Raw genomic sequence first — 22,807 nt, 5'->3', positions numbered from 1 at the left:
ATGGTTGGGTACCTACATATGTACCTAGATAAGCAGCATATTCGGAGATTTCGGCTATATGTATAACCTAATATAGAAACCCCAAATCCCACGAGGTGTGAATGTACTTTGTACAACTGGACTAGTTTAGGTCTAGGCGGCTTGGCAGATTTTTGAATTAATTTGGACTAGTCCCCAACTGTCTCTAACCCTTGGAACTTTGGAACTTTGGAACTTCAACAATTTCAAGCCAACTAGGGCTAGCCTCAAGGTTACAAGTTGATGTACTGTATTATTCTGCAAGATCGCAGCTTATCAATCGCCCTATCTGCCTGTCTGCCTAGGGGTAGGTACATAGTAGCCATCTGTCACAAGAAATCGCAGGCATCCAATAACCTTCTCATCCGGCGATATGTGCTTACCTGCCGTGATCCGAGTGGAGGCCGAGGCTTCCGGTAGGAACCGTCACGAGCCAGCCTCAATGTTGCCAATGATGCACAGGCGGCGATATGAGCACCGCGGACTGACGGACTAACAGAAAAAAAACAAGCGGACAACCGAAAGATACATATGTTGGACAAGGCAGCGACAGGGGGGATGGTAAGACCCTTAGGATCACCATCTAGACCCTGTCCTTTTTATTTTTAATCTGCCGGTACCCAAATATTCCAGAGAAGCTCCCCCCCAAATGAAAAAGCTTATTATTTATTATATTATTATGAGGCGGAAAGTAGTGTCACCTACGATCCTTATTGTTTATTTCTCTCCCTTTCTTTCTTTTGCTCCTTCTTTGCCAGCACCTGAAAGAAGCATTTACTTAATTCTCCTGGCTACCAAACATGATATGACGCATAGCTGATCGTTTATCCCTACCTAATTATCCATAGACCCTTCCTACCTGTACTACCTCTGCCAGCTCTGCTTCGTTTTCCGCAGCCGTAGAGCCCCAATTATGCCGTGGGCGACAAATCCTCTCTTCAAACCGTCGACGGCGGAGGCTACGGCTGATGTTGAAGCGGCCGCCGCTAATAACTCTGGGTCCAATCTTGATCCGAGCCTTGAACCAAGTTCTAGCGCTGGACAAGAGATTCCGAGCAGCGTTGATGACGGCTTCAAAGAGCCAACGGAAAAGTTCACCGCTCATCAGATCTTCTACATTTTCATCCTTGATGGAATAGGTGCTATGATCCTATCCGGCGGCATCAACTTCGCTATTGCATATGGTAAGAGGCAGCCACTTCAATCATACTCGGTCCTTTTTAGTCGACTCATCCGACCAGCCAGCTCATCTCTCACCCTGAATTACCTAGCAGGGTAGTATTGCTTTACGATCCCTGCATCACATCATTTAACCAGCCACATATCTCTAGCCACAATTCCATCGCTAACACAGCCACAGCTATGTATGCGACCCAAGATATCGCAACAAGACCCATCAGACTATGGCTGTTCCCGAACACCCTTGCCGGAGATGCGGCTGTCACTGTCATTATCCAGTGCCTCATCACATGGCACATAGAACTCTTCCTCGTAAATCGGGATCTAAGGAAAGGCGGAGTGCATCCTATCGGTTTTATCCCGGAGCCCAAGAATAAGCTCATGCGCTGGTTCATGTTTCTCGACCGCCCTAAGCAGACGCACGAAGTTAGGAGCATCGTGCATTGGTTAGGCTTCCTCCGCTCTCAGATACTGCGATCTATGATAATAGCCGTAGTCTGTTTCCCTTTTATCTGGGGACCTAGCATCGGCTTCCTCGTCTTGGCGGGGAGATGGGAAGGGAACGATTGGTACTACGACAGAGTGTGGGCACCGCAAGTTTTCAAGCTCATTCAGGGAGGCGTGCTGGGACTGCTGACCACACCGCCCATGGTGATTTTTTGGCTTACGAGATGCGGATGGGCATTGAAGAATAACGAGGAACGCTATGGCGAGCGATAGCCATTCGAGACCGCATCAGTAACAGTTTAGAAATATAGACATACTAATAACTCTTTATGAGGATCATGATTCAAGAATATTACTCGGTGCTCGATATCGTATAAATTCTATTCTTTTGAAACTGATTTCGCTTCTATCCACCCGCTCAATCTACTTTTGGAGTGAATGAAGTATGTAGCTGACAGGTTGACAGGTACTGAAAATTAAATGTACACCTATCTACCTACTAGGTGCCTTGGTATCTAGGTCGTGGACACGCAGGCTTATAGTTATTCCGCACATGGAATAACTATTCAAAACGACTACTCTATGCTCGGTGTCAAGTTCCAGGTTAGAATCCGGGCTTAACACAACATCAATAGACCTATGAAGCTATTGTTTAGGTATGTGCGAGATTAACACCCTGCTCTCGAGCATCATATTGTCATCAGCAAGCCCCGAGTTTGTTAGAGGTAGGAATCCTGATTTTCCAGATACCTACCTCTTATATTGCAGATCCATGGTCTCAGGAATGATAGCACCCAGTTATTGTCAGATACACTTTTCTCTCCAAGTATCTGTCACGTGGAATTAGGTGTATTTCAGGTGGTCTGTGCTGAATAGCTATCCTGTCTGTGCTTTGGAGATATTATTGTCAAAATCTGGTTACTCACGTGACCTCTCTGAGACAAGAAGAACTTTTCCTAAGGGTTTCTATTTGTAATAATAGAATTAGAACAAGATACATCTTTCATCAATAATTGAATGGTTCAATCCAACAGTTATTCTCGCCTTCTGGCTTAAGTTTTATCGAGTCAAGGGCGCAACAATTATTTCGATGGTCCGAGCTGAGTGCCCTAGCGTCGCCTGGGTGGAAATAGAATCCTAGCCCCTTGCAATATGATCGGAGCATGGCCTCGGCTGAATCCCATTGTCATCGAGATCAGTAGCTATGAATTAATGAGGTAGTGAGGATATTTAAACGATCTTAAAGGTTGAAGCGGTGATCAGCGCTCGGTTGCTTCATGGCCGAGGATGAAGGACGGATACGCTCCAGCTTTTTAGCCATCATCCAGAGACGTCAGGCGCTGTCTAAAAGCTAATACTAGCACTGTCCGTTCTATCACTCTCACCCCCCTGAACCACTTACGTCAATTTGTTGATCTATTTAGGTATTTACGCCATTGACGTCAGGTTAGGACAGGATACAATGACCACAGATCTTCTAAATCTTGAATATAAGTATCTAGGTAGGTACCCTTCTACTTAAGTGTTCAGAAGGTGGGGAGTAGAATTCTTTTCCAAATTCTTATGTTGCCGTCTCACGCAAACCCCTTGACTTTTTAGAATTACCACAACTCAGTATCATGACGAGTCCTTTAGGGGAAAATAGACAGAAGACCAATATTCCTTCTACAGTAATGGTAGGTACTCAACCTATTGGATACCCAGGTGCCTAATACTTGATATATATGCTAACAGGTCATGCGCAATGGTGTCTAGCCTTCAACTAGGCAAGGCAAAGAGAACTATCGCGATGATGCTGCCGACATGACCAAGTCTAACGCCGTCTCGTCTCGGAAGCGTAAATCAGATGTCTTCGAAGACAATCAGAGCATGCCTGAAATAGACGATGACGATCCCCGCCTCCGCTGCATAGACGATACATGCAATCAAATACGCAGAAAGGTAAAAAGTTTCATCGAGGGTGGAAATATGAAAGTATACGAGTTCCAAAGGGCTATTAATGTGACGTCGAGCACGTATCAGCGGTTCATGAGACAAAATGGCATGTATAAAGGCAGCGAGTCTGCGATGTACAGCAGAGCCTTTGCCTTCTTCAAGAAGCGTGAGCTGAAGGGACTAAAGGCTTCCCCACCGAAGAAAGCCAGAAAGTCCGACGAAAAGAATGTGCTAGACGTTGATGATATAGAAATGGATGGACAGAATACGCAGGAAGTGCCAGTATACGATACGTGCGATGAAATCCGCAAAAAGATCCGAGCTTTTCTACGAAAACCCGATATTAGCCAGGCCGCCTTCTGCCAGGCAATATCCAGGAGTTTTCCCGAAGAGGGGCGCAAGGTACAATCCAGGCAGCTGAATGCTTTTCTAAGTAAGAAGGGGGCCATGATGGGAAACACCAGCCCCGTGTTCTACGGCGCGTATGTGTTCTTGGAGAAGCAACGTATCAAGGATGGTAAACCAAAGTCTGAGATGAGAGACGAGATGGAGAAGATTCACCCTGATGGGGTAAACACCTCAGATCCCGAGACGAGGTGGATATGTAGAGGTAATGAGCGCCCTGTTCATGACAAATACGGACGTATTCGATTTATTTAAGGATAACACATTCATGTAACCTACCTACCTAGTCCCTAGGACTTCAGTACCAAATCAACCCGACCAGGTTACCATGGACGTCACCTAGCACTGTTGCCCTTATATATTCCTATTTAACCCTCTCATGTTTTCGACATGAGCAGCTTCCGTGATAAAGAGGAACGTGAACGAAGCCTTCCTAGAGGGACGGCAACTACCTAGGTAGTAGGTAGGTAGGTAGGTAGATAAGTACCTAGGTACCAATCAATAACGTGGAACATTAGAATGTTTAGATACTTGAAGGAAACCGTTGGTTATTTTATAACATCCACTAAGCCTATCATTAATCATACCTATCAATGGCAAAAGTGCCGACCAGTCGCGAGACCTGATCCTGTTTGCATGTCGATCCGACAAGACTGGGAAGACCTCGAACTCTATATGGGCCACATTCATGTATCAAAGGCCAAGCCTATCAGAGCCTATGAATATGAAATACACCAAAGCCACGGGCAAGCTTGCTTCTATCCCAGACATCATGAAGATGATCGGGGTGGCGCGGTTGCTTCGGGAGTTCCACAAAGTCTTAGCCTCTCTTGCATACAAAGTTTTAGAAGTTTATAGATCCGAGGTCCCGGCTATTATTCTTTCTTGATAAGTTCGAAAATCAGACAGATCGTGAGCGGGGCCTACGACTCTTTGCTCGCGATATCGAAGGATTGCTATCTCGAGGTATTAGGGTGTTAGGCCATATGCTAGAATCGTCGGCTACTTAGAGCGAGGTGAAGATCCGGAACGAGGCAACCTAATACCTAATTAGCAACCCATAACCTGTATATGATAACAGGTACTAATGGCGGGCTTGATTGATTCGCCTTCAGTCAACATGGATACGTGATGTCTCATTATTCCTCTTCGGCGCTCCGAACGTGCAAAATTACCTAGTAGGAAGTACTTATTAGCTTCGGTTTGAATGACAATTGATCATGAACCGCGCACTGTGGCTTCCCACTTTTGTTTCCGCCATATTGCTACGTAAGTACCTAGTATCCAGTATCTCGTGACTGCTACCACACCCAGGTATGTGTAGGTACTAGGTACCTCTAAAATAATACCTACACTACCGGGAGGGGGGGGTATTTGGACATGGTCACAACTAACGTTTTAATATTTCAACCTAATCACCACCTTTTATAAACCTTGTTAGAAATTAATAATATTACAGCTATAATTTCTAAATTAATATTATTATATATCGATATAATTATTATATAATTAAAAGCGTTATAAAATAAATATAATTATTATAATAATTTAAAATTAAATTTATTTTTAATTTTAATAATAATATTAAAACATAATAATAATATTAAAATTTAATACTATATTAAATTAACGTATTTAAAATACGTATTTTTAAATTCCTTAAATAAGTTATATATTAAAGTTCGAAATAATTAAAATTAATAATTATGTAAATTATAAATTATAATTTTTATAATATAATAATAAATTTCGTAAATTAATAATTTAAATAATTTAAATAATTATAATTATAAAAAAAAAATTTAATTTTTTAAAATAATAAAAATACATTTAAAAGCTTTAAAATAATAAAGATTTAATTAATCGTAATAACTTTTTTTTTTTTTTTTTTTTTTCTAAAAAAAATTAAGTTTAATAATAATTATTAACGTAATAATAATTATTAACTTAATATTTATTAAATTAATAATCGTTATAATAAAAAGTGAAGTTATTTTTAAAGTAATTATTTTTTTTAATATAATTTTTATTAAAAAGTTACGGTTATTTTCGAAAATAATATTATTTTATTAATAATTAATTAAATTAATAATTATAAATTAATAATTATTAATTAACATTATATTTATATTTAATAATTATTTTTATAATTATATTTAAACATTTCCTTTTTTTAATAATATATTTATATATATTTAAATATTAAATATATATATTATTAAAAAAAAGAAATATTTAAATATAATTATAATTAACATTTTAATATTTTAATTTAATTATTACCTTTTATAAACTTTATTAAAAATTAATAATATTATAATTATAATTTTTAAATTAATATTATTATATATTAATATAATTATTATATAATTAAAAACGTTATAAAATAAATATAATTATTATAATAATTTAAAACCGAATTTATTTTTAATTTTAATAATAATATTAAAATATAATAATAATATTAAAACTTAATATTATATTAAATTAACGCATTTAAAATACGTATTTTTAAACTTTTTAAATAAATTATATATTAAAATTCGAAATAATTAAAATTAATAATTATATAAATTATAAATTATAATTTTCGTAATATAATAATAAATTTCGTAAATTAATAATTTAAATAATTTAAATAATTATAATTATAAAAAAAAAATTTAATTTTTTAAAGTAATAAAAATACATTTAAAAACTTTAAAGTAATAAAAATTTAATTAACCGTAATAGTTTTTTCTTTTTTCTTTTTTTTTCTAAAAAAAATTAAATTTAATAATAATTATTAACGTAATAACGATTACTAACCTAACATTTATTAAATTAACAACCGTTATAATAAAAAGTAAAGTTATTTTTAAAGTAACTATTTCCTTCGATATAACCCTTACTAAAGGGTTACAATTACCCTCGGGAGTAATACTATCCCACCAATAACCAATTAGACTAATGATTATAAATTAATAATTACCAGTTGACATTATGTCCACACCTAGTGACTATCCTTGTGATTATGTCCAAACACCCCCCCCTCCCGGTAGTATAACACTTAGGTACGCGCACTCACTATTAAAGGTACGGTGATACGCACTGTAAGGAGTGTATACCAAGTATCCATATTTACTATTTACACTCAGAAAAGTTTCAATTCTTTTCTCATACAACAGCCTATTCTCTTTGCCCACTATGTACAGTACTAATTCAACCTTTCTCTAGTCAATATTAGAGAGAATATGCGCAGACGAATAAAATAAAATCGAGCTTTGTGAGAAAAGATCCTATGAATAGGTTCTAACCATGTTGCCATGGTCTTTTAATCATTGCAAAATGACATACAACCGCCCTTCTTTTGGCTCCCCTAACCACTGTCTTTCGGTCCCAAAGCTCAAATAGTCTACTGACCCTTCCAACTCCTCGCACTGTTCGTAGAAGGGCGGCGGCATTTGCATCTCGCCCCATTTTAATCGCAAACGGTATATCTGCAGCCGAACACGGCGCTCCTGGCACTGAAGACCCGTCTCGAGATCACCCACCGCGTTTTCTTCATCTCCCGTATCGCTCACCCAGTCGTTCTCCGAGTCATCCGTCAACGCCCCTAGACTACCGTTTGTATGCCTTGCTGTACCTATCCCCAAGTCCGACATTTCGATATCTATGGTAGCGTCCAAAAGCAGTTACCGCGATAAGGCTGGCCTTGTACTATTACTAGTCCAGAATCCACGTCGCGTTCCTCTAGGGGTACCGCGGGGAGGCGCTTAACAGGTCTACGTCGAAGAAAGGCCTCTACAGTTGAGGCGTAACACGTCGCACTCATGACTATCTAGTTGCTGCGAAAACAAGGACCAGTATCTCAAAACTGATGGGGACAGTGGCGCCATAGGAAAAGTCTTACCGACGTAGATAATGACTATATAATGCGTGTTGGAGACCGTCCAATAGAGCACGCTGCTGGGGACCAGCAGTGGGACGCTGTAGCGGTAGGGCAGCTGCAGTCCGTACGTCGAGACCTGCTCGCCATGGGGGTCTGTCGCATGCAGCAGCCGCGCGACGCCGGCGTAAGAGAACTACTCGCGGACTATGATCTGGTGGGTGAACATGCTGTTATACGTAAATAGCCTACGGCAAGAATGAGCTACAAGGCGGTTGCTACAGTTGCCCGTCCAAGTACGAGTTACTGTAGAACGGAAACCAAATTCTATCCAGCCAGCGCGTTAAGGCAACATCATTACATAAGTGAATGTATCCCGGTTTGTCACGATCCTTCCACTGACTGTATGGCTGACTTCTGCAGCTTAGGGTTGTCTGATGGCATGTGTTATGTCTAGAAGTCCTCGAAGTTATCTTCTCGGGTGGGATCGATGCCTAGGTCAGAAAAGTTGAACCCGTTCCCATCATTATAACCAGATAGGTTAAAGCTTGTTTTCATAGTAAAATGTCGGTTGATTTAGGGCTGAAGTTTTGAAACATAACATCCCCTCTAGGGGCAACGGAGACATCTTACAATACGATCATAGAAAGGCAGGTACCTACCTATTATCACTAGCTACCTAATTAAGCTAACTACCTTAATACATGTTAACAATTACCTTTATCCTCGAGGTTCAATATGAGACTCACGACCACAATGAGTATTGGAATAGGAATCGTCCATGCTCTCGACAAGAGATCAAGGTTAACAGTTACCACTGATAGGCTGTATACCTATCTTGAGGATGTCTCCCGATTCCTACGCTTGTGATGACACAGGTCAAAAAGGAACCCCCAAAAAACCACCGAGGGCCTAGTTACTTCCTCGAAGTAGTCCTAGACCCTTTTTATGATACCTATATAGTTAGGTAATTGTGAGGTACGTTGCGTAATCCATAGGTAATTATTATTTGTACCTACCTATGTACACTATGTTGCAACGGTATATAATCTAGGAGTTGATACTCAGTCGGAGAAAATAAGATAAGTCAAAAATGACGTTAAGGGGTGAGACAATGTGAACAACTGCCCTAGGAGTGTAAAATACATGTATAACATGAAGAAAATAGCGACAATAACGAAGTGTGGGATAATTCTAAAAGTTTTCTTTTTTATTGTCTTATGTTTTCCATTGAGAAGCTTTCTGCTTTGGTTTTCGTTGTCAAGTTTGCTGTTTTCTTTTATTTATCAGTAAACTTGTCATATTCCATACCTATGGGGGAATTCACCATCGGCATCATTTCTACCATTCTCGCCGTCCCGCTCTCACAGCCCCATGGTTCCCGCCATTCTTACGGTAGCTCGCCGTCATTATTATTCACGTTGTTCTCGCCCTTCTCGTGGTACTATCATCATCATCCTAGTTACTTCCTCCTTGTTATCACCGTCTTCGCCGTCCTCTTCCTCTTTCAACAGGCAGTTACTATCTCTTATTTTACCTTATTAGAAAAATACCTATCTATACCTATTTGGACCGTACTAAGCCAAGTGCCTTCCTCTACGATACTCGAAACCGGCCAGATCAGCCTGGTTTAGGAATGGTTTGCTGAGGAATCGGTCCCTAGTAATAAACTACTTCCAAATTCCCTTCTGAATGACTCTTATACCTTCCTGTAGAGTAAAAGTTCCTAGGTTTCTGAATAGTATTTATAATAACCCACCCACATCACAAATTCTACGCACCATCTGAGATATTATTTCTGCATCAACTCAACTTCTTCCATACCTACACATATTCACAGTCATATCTATCCTATCCCTCGACATACCACCAACGCGATTTGTAAAGCATTCAATCAACTCTCAATTCCCAAGTCTCTCCAATATTATCACCTTTATTTCACCAATCCAACTCAACTTTGATCAAGCAACCACACCCGTCTACTCTCTAAAATTCTGAGTAGTAAGTATTTCCATCTCCTTGCCATATCATCACCATCATAATTACTATCACTATCACCGGTTCTATACCTACCTACTTATAGCCTACCATACCTACCTAGTCTTGTGGTATAATACTAGCGACAAGAAGTGTGGTACTATAAATACGCATATTCACTGTCGGTACATACTTACTAGGTAAGTATCTAGTAGGTACCTACATTGATTATACGACCACGTCCTCATCTTCTTATGTAACTGTCCCTAACTATATGTTTCTATCGCTACACTAAGCTGGTTTCCCCATCGCTGTCTTGACGGAATTCCCTTTTACCCTTTCGCTGACACTAGTTTTCTAATTATTCGTTCTACCAGGCTATGGCGCCCAACAAGAAGGGAAAGAAGATAGCAAAGAAGGGCAAGTCAACCACCAGACATCGCCCAGTCCCGGCTGTGGAGGGGGCATACGGTAATGTGCTGAATGATGGACGCTTCGAATGCCGTCTAAGTGTGCGACGACGGCCCTGTGGTGCTCGTATGGCGAACGAGAGTCACAATATCCGATCTCATATTTCGAAGAAGCATCGGGTCGATTCTGCTTACAAGAAGAACCAGAGAACCGGAAACTGGCCCTGCACATGGGCTGATTGCATGGAAAATGGTAGCACCTATTCCAATTTCCATTCCCTAGTTGGGCACGCTCGATCTTTCCATGGAATGAAAGGCTCGTCGAAGGCGTTGAAGAAAAAATCGGGTAATCTTCTACAGAAGATACGTATGGAGTATCAGAAGAAGAAGAGAGAAGAGCAACGACAGATGGAAGATGACGAAGACGACGGAGAGGATGAACCTCTCTTTATCGATGCACCCGACTATTCCGATGGTAACCACGGCGACAAGAATCAAGAAGATCGTGATCCTCCTGGAACTGGGGGCAGTCAACCCATTCCTGTCGCGTAAGGGGATAATAACCTTGGAACTTGTAATCGCTACTTACGATACACACAATACTCACAAGTCTGCTATTCCCAATTGAGTTTCATTTCCTATTTCCATTTTTAGCTTTATTTGCGCAGTTTCCTTTTTTCATCTCGATGTAAGTTTGAACTGTTCATCTTCCCTCAGTACCTAGGTAGGTACCTAGGTACATATTTGAACATTTAAACATTTAATTATGAAATTCGAATCCTAACCTTTAAAAACCAAACAGATTTCCTTTCTCGGATATTTCCACTCTTTCGATTATCAATAATCATGTCGCGCCAGATTCGCCGAAAACTCGTCACCGTAAGACGCATCTCCAATATTTCCCCTATCGCGGGATCACGATACAACGTCGTCACAGTGGACGGATGGAATGTGGTTGTCGGACGGAACGAAGGGTTCTATGACGGTCAATCAGTTCTATACTTCGAAGTCGACAGCCTACTTCCGTGCAATCATAATTTCTGGGAGTTTTGTGCTTTCTCTAACAACAAGTCCGGTTATGTGGTCACGACCATGATCGTATCCAAGCACATATCCCAGGGTCTCATATTCCACCTTGATACATTCACCGAGTTTTCAGATCTGTATACGCGAATGAAGAACCGCCATGGCATGGAAACCACTGAAATGATGATAAGAAACCGATCTTTTGAGGACATTCTTGGAGTCAAGAAATGGGAGAATACCAAAAATGGAGGGACCACCCATAGCCTCGAAACGCCGCCCATATTCTTCCCCCAACCAGGTTGCGAAAGAGCCCAGAATTTGCCAACTCTTTTTAGGGATCACGGAGAAGACGAATATCAGATCACAGAAAAGCTAGACGGTATCCCTATGAGCGTCTATGCGGTTAAGAAAGACTCGAAGTGGTATTCAATCTTGCCATCTCCCAATGAAGACTCGCAATGCCAACAGATCGGATCAACTCGCATCGGCATATGCAATAGAACCCGAGATCTAGTCGAATCATCAACCTCCTTATTTTGGAACACTGCTAAGAAACAAGGCATAACCGAGAAGATTAGTCAAGTTGGACATAACATCGCAGTACAAGGCGAGCTCTGCGGTTTCGATATCATGTCTAACACAATCGGCTTTGAACCAGGAGAACACATCTTCTTCGTATTCGGCATTTTCGATATCGACAACCAGGAAGACCTACGGCCGGAAACCGTAAAAGACATATGCGATAGGCTTGGATGGGAGCACGTGCCCATAATTTCGGACCGTATCAAGCTATCTGCATTCGCCAATGATGTTCACGATCTCCTCCTCAGAGCAGAAGGGACAGGGATGAAGGGTCGGGCGAGAGAGGGGTTGGTTTTCAAATCAATTGATGCTAGTTTTGCTTTCAAGGCCATTTCAAATCCGTGGCTTCTTGAAACAGGAAAGGATTAAAGCAGGGAAATATGTGGTTTCCTTTCTGCCTTTATTTCACGATGCTTTGCGTTGCTATTGATTAAACGAAGGACAGGATCAAATGGGGTCTCGGAAGATTGTGAGATTTATGGATCTCGCGAGATGCAATGATCCTAGTTCGCGATGCACTCGGAAAGGATAAAATAAAATAAAAAAACATTGCTTAATTCTTTATTCTTCCTAACAGCGAAAATGCTAATGACTGTAGTTAACGATTTCAGCACTCCAAACAAACCTCCTTCTTTCCCCAATACCCCTTTTCCCGTACCCTTTACCCCGATCTGCTCACCATTTCTAACGAGTACTAGGTATCTACCTTCTCTACACTACCTGTCTAACCTTGCCTGTTTCAACCTCGTAGATCCAGCCACTAATGATCACACCGTCTGGCACAGTTGCGCTTTTCCTCAGGTAGTCAACGTCTTCCCTGACGGCATCTTCCAAGTTGGTAAATGGGAGGAAGTTAAGTGTAGCGATCTCCGCCACGGCACTGGGACCTAGGTTCTTCTTTACGAGGCCGTGAGCATCCTCGTTAGAAAATGTCAGCATGCCACAACCGGTATGCTTGATGAGGATGATCTCCTTCGTCCCGAGAAGTTGTTCCGATATGATGATGGACCGCTGGCCGTCTCTCGCGCTACCACCGGCATTGCGGATAACATGAGCATCGCCGAGGTCAATGCCGAATGCAGCAGCCGGGTCGAGACGAGCATCCATGCATGTCACTTAATCGTCGTCAGCTTCTTTTTTTTTTCTCTTTGGGACTCGCGCTTCAGATGCAATTAATGATACTGGGGACGTACGAATCAGATAGTGTTTGGCTGGTGGAAGAGCAAGGTCGCCCTTTGTAAAATGACTGGCATACTCAGCATTCTTCTCCACGAGGTTTTTCTGGATAGGGGAAGTCATGTTTGTGGTTGTGGTATGGAAGAAATAGTTCTTAAAAGTGAAGGTTGATCTCAAATATCCCACGAGTTTGGAATCAATGTTACCTCGATCTAAAACTGGTAACAAGGGTCTTATATATCCCTTTCTGTCCCTGGACAACAAGAAGTGACGCAATGGCTGTTGCAGGCAATCTCAGTTTCTATCTAGATAGTCTGCATACATACTAGAATAAGCAATCGAATTACTGATTTCGATCATATCGCCATATCAATAGTGATCACGTCATCACCTTAGCTAGTATCTATTCACCTCTGCGGGGAATGGTCGCCGACGTGGCAGAGATAATTAGAACCAATAGGCCGGGACAAAGGCCGACCACAAACGGCAATTAACACTTCCAAGGTAAGGTAAGTAGGTACCTAGTAGGTAATATGACCGATTCATAAAACAAATCCCGTAACTACCTAGGTATGCGACGTTTAAAATCTAACTAACGATTAAGCTGTCTGCATCCGCGGAAATATGTACTAATCTCGTGATGGACTCCACATAATAGATTTAATTAGTAAATAGGTAGGTAGGTACTAGGTAGGTATCTAGCTAGGTTAGGTGCATGCCCTAATGGTAGAGCTGAAGAAAAAAAGGAAAGAAAAGTTAGCTCTGCTCCGTTTCGATCGGAGGACCTCCGGGTTATGAGCCCGGCGCGCTTCCGCTGCGCCACAGAGCTTTTACCTTACAAGGAACTCAAGACTTTCCACACTTGGATGAAAAACACTATGTAATTGTGCACTATGAGGAGTGAATGTGGATTAAATGTGTTACCGAAGTTTTGGTCAGTGCTTTCTAGATAAAGTGCAAACACTTGCGAAATTCATGTGTCCCTAATAGGTGTCTGTCTGGTTGAAAGCCCTCTGTAATATACCTAGAAAGGACTCAGAAATACCTAGTAGGTACCTAGGAATGGTATGGGAGATCTAAATCACGAGAATATCGCATCTACGTAGTACCTATGGTACCTAAATAGAAATAGCGTCCCTTGCCGGAAGGTGATGTACAACTTTAATACCATCCCTGAATCAGTGGATGGACTGATAGAATGCGCCGTGAACGCTTTCTCAAGATCCGTGAGTGGACAAGGAGGTATCTCTCAATAGCTTGTAAGGTAACATGGATGTGGTTCATACCTACGAACAAACGAGAATTGTTAACTTAAACAATTCCTTTGATTCCGATAAAGATCAGAGGCATAAGTATGAATAAAGAGACAAAGTCATTGTTCAACAATAGATAGAACAACATCTAAGAGCCCTTGCCAAGGTAACTTCTATATATACCTGGCGATGATTGCATCTTTTCGAATCATAAGCACCAACAACTTCAAACCAACTTGAACAGTTCGATCAAAGCTCTAATCCATCGATATCGCCAATACTTTATCTCTCTTGTTCTTCAATTTCCCACTTCATCGGAAATCTCTACTTCAATCGTCCATCATGTGCCAAACCATCCGCCAAACGAACCACAGCTGTGGTCACCAAGTTCTCACCAGCATGGGTAAGTCGAAGTTCTGCCTCTTCTTCCCGCACGAGGCCGAGGAGTTTCACTCCGTCATCACCGTGTACGTTAATGGACCGCAAGGCTACCCGTGCTACGAGTGCAAGGTCAAGATGGACGCGTTCGGGAACGGTCTGAAAGGAGCCGAAAAGTACCAGTACGTGAAGAATAGGTACGCGAAGAGCCGCGAGGCACAATCGAAGGCAACCGCAGGCCAGGCCATTGCCGCCGCAAAGAAGAGTCAGCAATGTAAGCTTAGCGCGGAGAAGGTCGCCCAGCTGAACGAGAACGCTCGAACCCAGGTCGCGTTCTACTTCCGCAAAAATCGGGTAGCGAACATGACTCAGCGGGCCATTCTCCTCAGGACCATCATCCAGATGCCCGACGTCATTGACCGTAAGAGCCTCGTGAAGTATTTTGCCTCTTACGTAGTCTGGGACTGGACAGACAAAGCAGCGCCAGCGTGGAAGGGCTTGCCTTCTGCTAACAAGGCCGTTCTTACGACCATTTGCCGACGCGCGGGATTGACCAAGACTTTCGAAGAAGGGTTGAAAGAGCCTCGCCCTCTCGAGGCGAAAGCAGCAGAGGTGAATTAATCAGCATTTTCCAGAAGTTCTAGAGAGTCGGATTTCGTCAACTAAGTAAATTACCTAGGGGATGAATTCGGAAACATATTTACCTACGACGTATATTAGTTGGAGTTGGCCTTGTACTTATGTTTACTAGTTAGTTAATAAGACTGTTTGTTGTTTACAATGAAACCCGTGTCCACGTCTGCTACTATGTAGGTGATGTATAAATGAACCAGTACTGGATCAACATTTGGAGACGTTATGTTAATATATATGAATAATAAGTCAATATATGGAAATATAGACGTATACGAAGTAGAAAGGTTTAGCATTATAATCCGTTGCGTACCTGGTACCCTTGTCTAATGCTTAAGAGTCAAATTAGCGTGGCGTTTTTCTCATAATTTCCGCTCTAGTTCAACTTTGAACGTTCTAAGATTCACACTCTGCGCTGATCCATTGCTGCTAAGCTCGAAAACGAATTCGTCCATCGATCGAAACCCATACGTGAGCCTATCCATGGTCCCCCATGTATGGCAACTTGCATCGGACCAGAATAAGTTTGATTCCTTTGCAGCGAGTTGTTCGGGGGTACCAATATCAAAAACAGCTCGCCACGCAGTATGGCATTGCGAGCCCAAGTTTGTGGGGTACAGTCGAACAGAGACGGCTCTATCTGTCGGACTACTCGATAACGCTGCAAATCTGCCGTAGTTCTTGATGATATCAACGTCGCGGATAACCCAGTCGTAGACGGAAAAGCCGGGAGCGTCGTCTAGAGAAAGGGTGATGGTCGAGTTCGTAGTAGCATCTGCATAAGTACCACCAAACTTTGGTATAGCCTCTGCCTTACTAGCGTCTTCGATGGCAGGAAGCAGACCTTGGACGATTCTCGACAGAGTTAAATCGACTAGGTCGGCATTGGATTGTGGTCCGCCCGAGAGAATTGTAATAACAAGATCGTAATCTGGTATGAGGCAAAGCTCATTGTTATATGAAGCCAAGTTTCCAGCTTTGCAATAGAACTCAATAAGGCGTTTATCCTTCGTGACAGTATTAGACCGAATAATTTCCCACGGTCCTCCCAAAAGGAGGCCAGACGAAGAAGTGGATGTCAATGGTTTCATCCATTTCCTCGTCTTAACCGAATCTAGTACAGTATGCTTTAGAAGGCCAGTACCAAAAGAAAGTAGGTCGAGTGTGTTTGAATAGAAGCCACCAGCCCTACTTACTGTTAGCATTATTCATACTTAATTAGCATCATGGCTTACATGTCTTCGTATCCTAAACTACTCCCCCACCAAGTCTCATTCACCGGAATAAACCCCCACGAGTTCTCTTTGGGACCAGTGAATATCGTGGTATTCGTCATAGAAAGAGGCCCAAAGATCGACTGCCTCACATAGTTTTCGTAGGTCGTATTGGTGATCGCCTCAACAGCAAAGCCTAGGATAACGCTTGCAACATTCGAGTAGACCGGGTTTGTGAACGGGGCGTATACCGGATGGCGTTTTCCGAAATCTCGGAAAAATTCCGTTCTATTACATGGTGGAAGGCCAAGGACTCCTGCACATCCAGTTTTCGAGGACTCGTTCAACTTGGGCAAACCAACTTGGGTCCAGTCTGTCGGGATACTAGCCAAATCATTGACCACTAGAAATTCTTAGCAAGCGTACCTATGTATAAGAATGATGCCGTCATGTCACTCACAATCTGTGCCGATACCGCTCATGTGTGATGCAAGTGCACCAAGGGTTACCTCGTTCCACCTAACTGTAGTGATGTCGCTGATTTCGTCTATCTCCCCTTCGAGTTCAAGTAATTCGGGGACATATTTCGTGATGACGTCGTCCATCTTTACTTGGCTCTGCTGTAGAAGAGAGAGAACGGCGAATATCTTGGAAATGCTTCCAAGTCGATACACAGTCTGCGAATCAATAACGGCGGTCCCATTAGGGTTGAGAACTGCGGGTGTGTGATGAAGCTCTAGAAGCGGAGAGTCCTCGTGTATAGACTTAACTGCGATCGATATACCGGTATAATTAAGTTCAGCAGTAAGGTTGTGGAAGGCGTCCGTAATATTATGTATGGCTAATTGGACCGATTGGTGTGCTGCGGGATTCGTCGGAGCAGGTAAGACTGGTCCTAAAGGAGGACAATGTCCATTGAGGGCAGCCAGAGCGACATTACTAGCTGCTAAGGTTACGAAAACGTTTGCTAAGAGGTCGTATCGAGATATCATGTTGTGTCTGAGTCGCTGTATCAGGAATCTTAAAGAGTCGATATATGTAGGTAGAGACTGGGCCGCCTCTATATATAGGTATCTTCATTGGGTTATCTATCTCCATGATAGAATAGAGTCCATCATAGTAAGGCAAATGCTAGACCGTAGCATGGAGCTAATTTCACTCCGAAATGGAGACAAGTGCGAGCTGCTCTCATCATAACTCAGCCACTGATTGTAAGGGGACATGATACAGTCCTACAATCACGAGTAAATTGAATTGGGAGAGAAGAGAGACGAAGGAAGAAGCTGAAAACCCTAGTATATGATTTGCATCGTCCAAGCAGTCGAGGTTGCTTAATAGAATGGAGGGTCCGATTTGATGGATTACTCGATATTTTGATTGGTTGGATCGGTTTTTGGTCCCACGCGGTGATCAGCTCTACCGGAATAGAAACTCGGACTTGGCCCCGTCAACGACCACAGCCATCTTGCCATGAGCAATAGGTAAGGCTTAGAGTGTAGCAGTGTGGCTCTTGGTCCCCATGAATCCAAGGTTTAAGATACTGTATATGCCAGGTACCTACCTACATATCTCGCAGTCGCTCTCGCTTCTCTCTTGCTTCATTTCGCATCCAAATTTTCTTCCTGGCTCGGAATACATCTTCAGGACTTATAGATATACTCATATTCGCAGCATACCTACCTAGGCAGGTACCTAGCGGTCTAGGAGCAAAAAGACGTTTCGCGGAGAACGCAAGAATATTAGAATATTTCCATGTGCTGTCACATTCTAAAGATCTTATTTCTTTTCAATGCGCATTGGTAGGTAGATATGTAGGTAGGTAGGTAATTTGCCGCTTTTTTTAAAAAAAAAAAAAAAAAAAAAAAAAAAAAAAAAGTCGCTCGTCTTTCCGTTAGGCCGAATAACACGGATTGATTTCATTAACTATCATTATATAAGACTCTACCTAGGTAGGCATGAAGTAATAGAGGAATAAAAATATTGATATTGAGAGATGGATATTGCCAGTGCATAAATTGGTACCTGGGTAATTTAGGGGTAAATACAGTGCGACGCCGGGTTTAAGATTTCCCAAGGTTACAATGGATTGTACCAAGTGACAACAAAATGACGTATTTCGTACTTGCTACCTACTAGGTAGTCAAGTTGCAGCGGCATCTCATGGCTAGGGGCTACCTAGCTATTTTTGGAGTCATAGCTTGCAGCTTCCCGCACTGTATTCTGCCACGCTAATGATAGTTGATCGATAAGGTTCTGGACCCTGGGGAATTTGTGGAATTTCAACTTGGCCTCTTTTATCATTCTATCATTCTATCATTCTATTTGTTCTACGCAATCTTTATCGTATTCACTATCTACATACCGTCTCCATAACTATCAGCTACACCAACGAATAGTTTCACGATCGCTTACTCGTCGATCTGATCGATACTTACTCTCAGTTTCCGATGACCTTGTATCCTACAAGCTAGTAAATGCCATTCGTTTGAGGAGTAGCGAAATCGGCTATCGTCACAGAAAGGATGGGCTTAACGAGAACGACGTCGTCTCCCTAATGCCGGAATTAATCACACGAGACGAAAGTGAAGGCGGATTTGTCAACGACAACCGCAATAATGAAGATCCCACGAGTTCACAGAAGGAGGTGGTAGATGATAGATGTGGGAGAAGCTTGGAGAGAGAGAAGCAGTATCGAGATACCTCTATAGTCAAGGCAGAAAAATACCCAACGCCGCCGGCTGATCCTTTTCCTACCCTCGAAATTATTTCCTCGACGCCCGTCACGCCAAAATTTGACGGGAACGAGTCAGGCTTCGATTCAAGTAACATAAACGAGAAATCTATGATCAACGGAAGTAAACATATACATTCATTAGAAGAGCACTCAGCACCTGGTAATAGCTACAACGGGAGCGGGAACGGCCACGGCAATGGACATGTTAAGGGGCACTCTTACTCGTCCATTACAACACCCAGTATTTCAGACAAGGCTGTCCCTAACCGACCTGCCGATTCCGTCACTAAGCCACGTACACAGTCGACTTCAAAATCCGCTACGAAGAAGGCGAGCCATGAGAGTGTTAGGAAGCTCTCTGCCTCTCAGATGCAAGCGTTAACCTCATCACCCGACTCACTACCTATTGCCATAGTTTCCCAGCGCAAGCCTAACGGCACCGAGTATCCCATGTCTGCCGGTGCTGCTGAGCTGGGATCTCGTCCATCAATGGCCGAGCAGCTCCGAAACATTGTTCACACGCCACTCATAGAAAAAGATGCGCCCGTGCCAGCTTATAACGATGGCCCTAGAACGGCTGCCGACTTTCGGCGACCTCCCGCATCGCAACGAACACTTTCCACTCCTCCTATCAACAGGAGATCTTCCACTGGACCCCCTACGAACGAATCGCATTCTACGAGACGAAATTCCTTCAACCCCCTTCCTCGACCACCTCCTCTAAACCTGTCCTTCGTTTCGCCCAAGCCTCCTGTGCCACCTCCTAAAACGGACCGAGCCGATCCATCGCCACCGTCTCCTATACTTCCTACCGTACCTCTCCCGCCTATGTCCCTTCCTACCCATTTACAGCTCGAACTCGCCGGCCAGAGACCCAGTCCTCTCTATATTCACCATTCTCAGTCCGCCGATACCCCTTACGAGTCTAGTGCGGTCAAGTTTGAGAGGCTGCTTAATGCTCTGCTCCTACCTCCATACCTCGAGCGTATCCTTACCTTCGGCACGCTAGCATGTCTGGATGCTTGGCTATATACCTTCACTATTTTACCTATGAGATTTCTCATTGCTCTCGGCGTACTTTTGAAGTGGTGGGCTTACGTGATATGGAAAGAAGCCAGGTGGGTCGTTGGCTATGTGTGGCAAGGCACTTGGCGTCTGTGGCAAAGGGGAAAAAGAGGACGGGCTCCCTCGCGGCACCGGCCAGACAGCAGTCACGCGGTAAGCGAATCGGAGAGAAGCGAGAGCCGGACTAGCGAGAATCGATCCACCACTCACCAGAATGGGACTACGCGGCACCGGACCTCGTCTGAAGTCTCGAGCATTTCGGGCGCCGAGACCTCTCGGTTGAATGGTAATGGTGTCTTCCACCCTCCAAAACATCCTATGCCTAGGCCTGGAGGATATCGTCACAGACGAACAAAGTCGATGCCGTCTAATCTAACATCTTACCATAAAGCCGATCTGCTCCAGGGCTTCGTCCTCATCTGTAGCGCCATGGCTCTAATGAACCTCGACGCTAGTCGGATGTATCATGTTATTCGTGCTCAGTCCTCGATGAAGCTGTACGTCATCTATAACATCCTCGAGGTTGGGGATCGGCTCCTCTCGGCTGTTGGTCAAGACATCCTAGAGTGTCTCTTCAGCTCCGAGACCCTCTCTAGGAACAGCTCTGGGCGATCTAAGGTCCTCCTACCCTTTGGGATGTTTATCCTATCACTGGTATACAACGTCATTCACACAATGTGTCTATTTTATCAAGTTATCACCCTAAATGTTGCTGTGAACTCCTATTCGAATTCTCTCCTCACTCTCTTGATATCCAACCAATTCGTGGAGATCAAGGGAAGCGTGTTCAAGAGGATCGAAAAAGAGAATTTGTTTCAGCTGACTTGTTCGGATGTCGTCGAACGATTTCAGCTGTGGATTATTCTCTTAATCATCGGGATGAGGAACGTTGTCGAAGTAGGTGGACTCTCCGTTGTAGGAGCCGGGAGTGATCTGGACGGTGGCGCCGTAAAACCCGGGCCAGTCCATACCAGCTCAAGCATTCCCAACAGCTTCACTGTCCTGCCGTCCTGGATTCTGTCGGGTGAAGTGCTTTCTCCCTTTCTCGTCGTCATAGGTATCGAGATGATGGTAGATTGGATCAAGCATGCATACATCAACAAGTTCAACAATGTAAAACCAAAACTTTACAACAGGATGCTAGATATCTTATGTAAGGATTATTACACAAATGTATGTCAAATTCATTCCAGGAACTGTTTCAGATTAATTACTCACAGTGCATCTATATAGGCATTTTCGGCACCTTCGTTGACTCGACGGTTGGGGCTACCAGTTTTACCACTATCCTGCCTTTTCATCCGAGCATCCGTTCAGGTCTACCACATGTTCCTCGCCACCCATCTTAGTCCCCCAATACCAACCTCGACCACCGAGCTTTCGGTCGAATCATCGACCCCGTCTTCACCTGCTATGATTGCCGCATTAGAGCACCTCGACACATTACTCAGGAACGCTCTCGGTCGAGCAGTATATGGCTACCCATACGATTCTCCCCATGTCCGGCCATTCTGGACCTTTTCTTCCGATGACGCAATTGCATTGCTGACGATGGTGATATTCTTTTTCCTCGCATGGGTTGTGCTTCTTATCGTAAAGCTCCTCCTGGGAATGGCTTTGCTCCATTATTCCAGGGAACGGTACGCCTCCATGAAGTGTAGGGAGCATGCGGCAGCCACTGGCAAAGCAGAACCTGAGAATTTCTCGCAACCTGGTAAGCGCATTGGATCTTGGGGGGCGGTTGAGATTGGAGATGATCGAAGAAAGTGTATTTACGAGGACGATAAGGAAGGGTTGAAGAAGATGCGAGATCGAGAGAGGAAGACAGAGGAAAAGTTTAAGGAAAAAGGTGACGATGGGCTGTCTAAGGTGGTGAGGTACGAGATGGTAGCGAAGCGGATATGGTGAAAAGACCGTAATGATCCAGCTTCATCTCTCACAAGGCATGGCGTTAACGTCTATAGGACTGGCTATTGCATTATATTTCGCATCATATGGCGTCTAGCATAGTTATTGAGCGTTTAAGAGCATTTTTAATATCATTAAGCTGCTGGTACTGTTACAGTTACTCCAGCATTGACTGAGCCCTTAGAAATATTGCTACAATCCATTATTCTAAGGTCGCCCACAGCTAAACGTGTTATAAATTTACGGGCGCACATTTTCATTGATGCCAACAACATAAAGAATTCCCATAACTTTAGGGCTACATCTTAGCACACTAGTCAGATACCTACCTAGACCTAGGTAGGTACCTACCCAGTAGGTAGTTGTAGTTAGAAACGTTGACTTTTTAAATACCTACTACCGTAGGATTAAAAGTTCAAATTGAAAATAGCTGGAGATGTATGTATGCATACAATCTAATAGGCCTAAAAAAGTACCTAGGTATTGAGGAAGTCCATAGTCACTCATGCTTGTCTCCATGCTTGTCTTAACATAACGGCCCATAGGTAAGCAATGCCCTAAACTCCGGTATCCATCGCTCGCTAATGCATGCATAACGT

At 43.1% G+C, this 22,807-nt stretch overlaps 9 protein-coding genes and 1 non-coding gene across 10 annotated transcripts; 6 read left to right on the top strand and 4 right to left on the bottom strand.

Moving 5' to 3' along the window:
* The first annotated feature begins 513 nt into the window (after positions 1-513).
* GGS22DRAFT_154106 (uncharacterized protein) lies at positions 514-2,010 on the top strand. The gene is made up of 2 exons (XM_047959976.1): positions 514-1,202; positions 1,379-2,010. The coding sequence occupies exons 1-2, from the start codon at positions 932-934 to the stop codon at positions 1,915-1,917; spliced, it is 810 nt and encodes a 269-aa protein (XP_047821556.1). The 5' UTR covers positions 514-931; the 3' UTR covers positions 1,918-2,010.
* A 1,228-nt stretch (positions 2,011-3,238) lies between these two features.
* Positions 3,239-4,371, top strand: GGS22DRAFT_88365 (uncharacterized protein). The gene is made up of 2 exons (XM_047968332.1): positions 3,239-3,320; positions 3,400-4,371. Exons 1-2 carry the CDS (start codon positions 3,264-3,266, stop codon positions 4,237-4,239), a joined length of 897 nt encoding a protein of 298 aa, XP_047821555.1. The 5' UTR covers positions 3,239-3,263; the 3' UTR covers positions 4,240-4,371.
* Positions 4,372-7,228: 2,857 nt separating this feature from the next.
* GGS22DRAFT_154102 (uncharacterized protein) lies at positions 7,229-8,267 on the bottom strand. Its single transcript, XM_047959975.1, has one exon. The coding sequence runs from the start codon at positions 7,626-7,628 to the stop codon at positions 7,302-7,304; it is 327 nt and encodes a 108-aa protein (XP_047821554.1). The 5' UTR covers positions 7,629-8,267; the 3' UTR covers positions 7,229-7,301.
* Positions 8,268-10,209: 1,942 nt separating this feature from the next.
* On the top strand, positions 10,210-10,791 carry GGS22DRAFT_185097 (uncharacterized protein; the record flags this gene model as incomplete). Its single annotated transcript, XM_047964270.1, has 1 exon — positions 10,210-10,791. One exon carries the CDS (start codon positions 10,210-10,212, stop codon positions 10,789-10,791), a length of 582 nt encoding a protein of 193 aa, XP_047821553.1.
* Positions 10,792-11,085: 294 nt separating this feature from the next.
* On the top strand, positions 11,086-12,216 carry GGS22DRAFT_177963 (RNA ligase-domain-containing protein; the record flags this gene model as incomplete). The annotated part of the gene is made up of 1 exon (XM_047963547.1): positions 11,086-12,216. One exon carries the CDS (start codon positions 11,086-11,088, stop codon positions 12,214-12,216), a length of 1,131 nt encoding a protein of 376 aa, XP_047821552.1.
* Positions 12,217-12,387: 171 nt separating this feature from the next.
* On the bottom strand, positions 12,388-13,370 carry GGS22DRAFT_88341 (carbonate dehydratase). The gene is made up of 2 exons (XM_047968331.1): positions 13,041-13,370; positions 12,388-12,962 (listed from the first exon to the last, which is right to left on the bottom strand). Exons 1-2 carry the CDS (start codon positions 13,144-13,146, stop codon positions 12,559-12,561), a joined length of 510 nt encoding a protein of 169 aa, XP_047821551.1. The 5' UTR covers positions 13,147-13,370; the 3' UTR covers positions 12,388-12,558.
* A 410-nt stretch (positions 13,371-13,780) lies between these two features.
* Positions 13,781-13,852, bottom strand: GGS22DRAFT_t22. The gene has a single exon. It is a non-coding gene; the product is annotated as a tRNA-Met (tRNA).
* A 638-nt stretch (positions 13,853-14,490) lies between these two features.
* Positions 14,491-15,275, top strand: GGS22DRAFT_197701 (uncharacterized protein; the record flags this gene model as incomplete). The annotated part of the gene is made up of 1 exon (XM_047966021.1): positions 14,491-15,275. Exon 1 carries the CDS (start codon positions 14,619-14,621, stop codon positions 15,273-15,275), a length of 657 nt encoding a protein of 218 aa, XP_047821550.1. The 5' UTR covers positions 14,491-14,618.
* Positions 15,276-15,476: 201 nt separating this feature from the next.
* GGS22DRAFT_88334 (beta-lactamase/transpeptidase-like protein) lies at positions 15,477-17,777 on the bottom strand. Its single transcript, XM_047968330.1, has 3 exons — positions 16,962-17,777; positions 16,523-16,904; positions 15,477-16,475 (listed from the first exon to the last, which is right to left on the bottom strand). The coding sequence occupies exons 1-3, from the start codon at positions 17,491-17,493 to the stop codon at positions 15,650-15,652; spliced, it is 1,740 nt and encodes a 579-aa protein (XP_047821549.1). The 5' UTR covers positions 17,494-17,777; the 3' UTR covers positions 15,477-15,649.
* A 1,036-nt stretch (positions 17,778-18,813) lies between these two features.
* Positions 18,814-22,517, top strand: GGS22DRAFT_154098 (DUF747-domain-containing protein). Its single transcript, XM_047959974.1, has 2 exons — positions 18,814-21,473; positions 21,534-22,517. Exons 1-2 carry the CDS (start codon positions 19,056-19,058, stop codon positions 22,206-22,208), a joined length of 3,093 nt encoding a protein of 1,030 aa, XP_047821548.1. The 5' UTR covers positions 18,814-19,055; the 3' UTR covers positions 22,209-22,517.
* Positions 22,518-22,807: the final 290 nt, after the last annotated feature.

Source organism: Annulohypoxylon maeteangense, assembly GCF_022496945.1.
Source record: "Annulohypoxylon maeteangense strain CBS 123835 unplaced genomic scaffold GGS22scaffold_3, whole genome shotgun sequence".
Lineage (NCBI taxonomy): Eukaryota > Fungi > Ascomycota > Sordariomycetes > Xylariales > Hypoxylaceae > Annulohypoxylon > Annulohypoxylon maeteangense.
The sequence above is the reverse complement of the archived record's forward strand: the minus strand, read 5'-3'. Positions and strand labels throughout refer to the sequence as shown.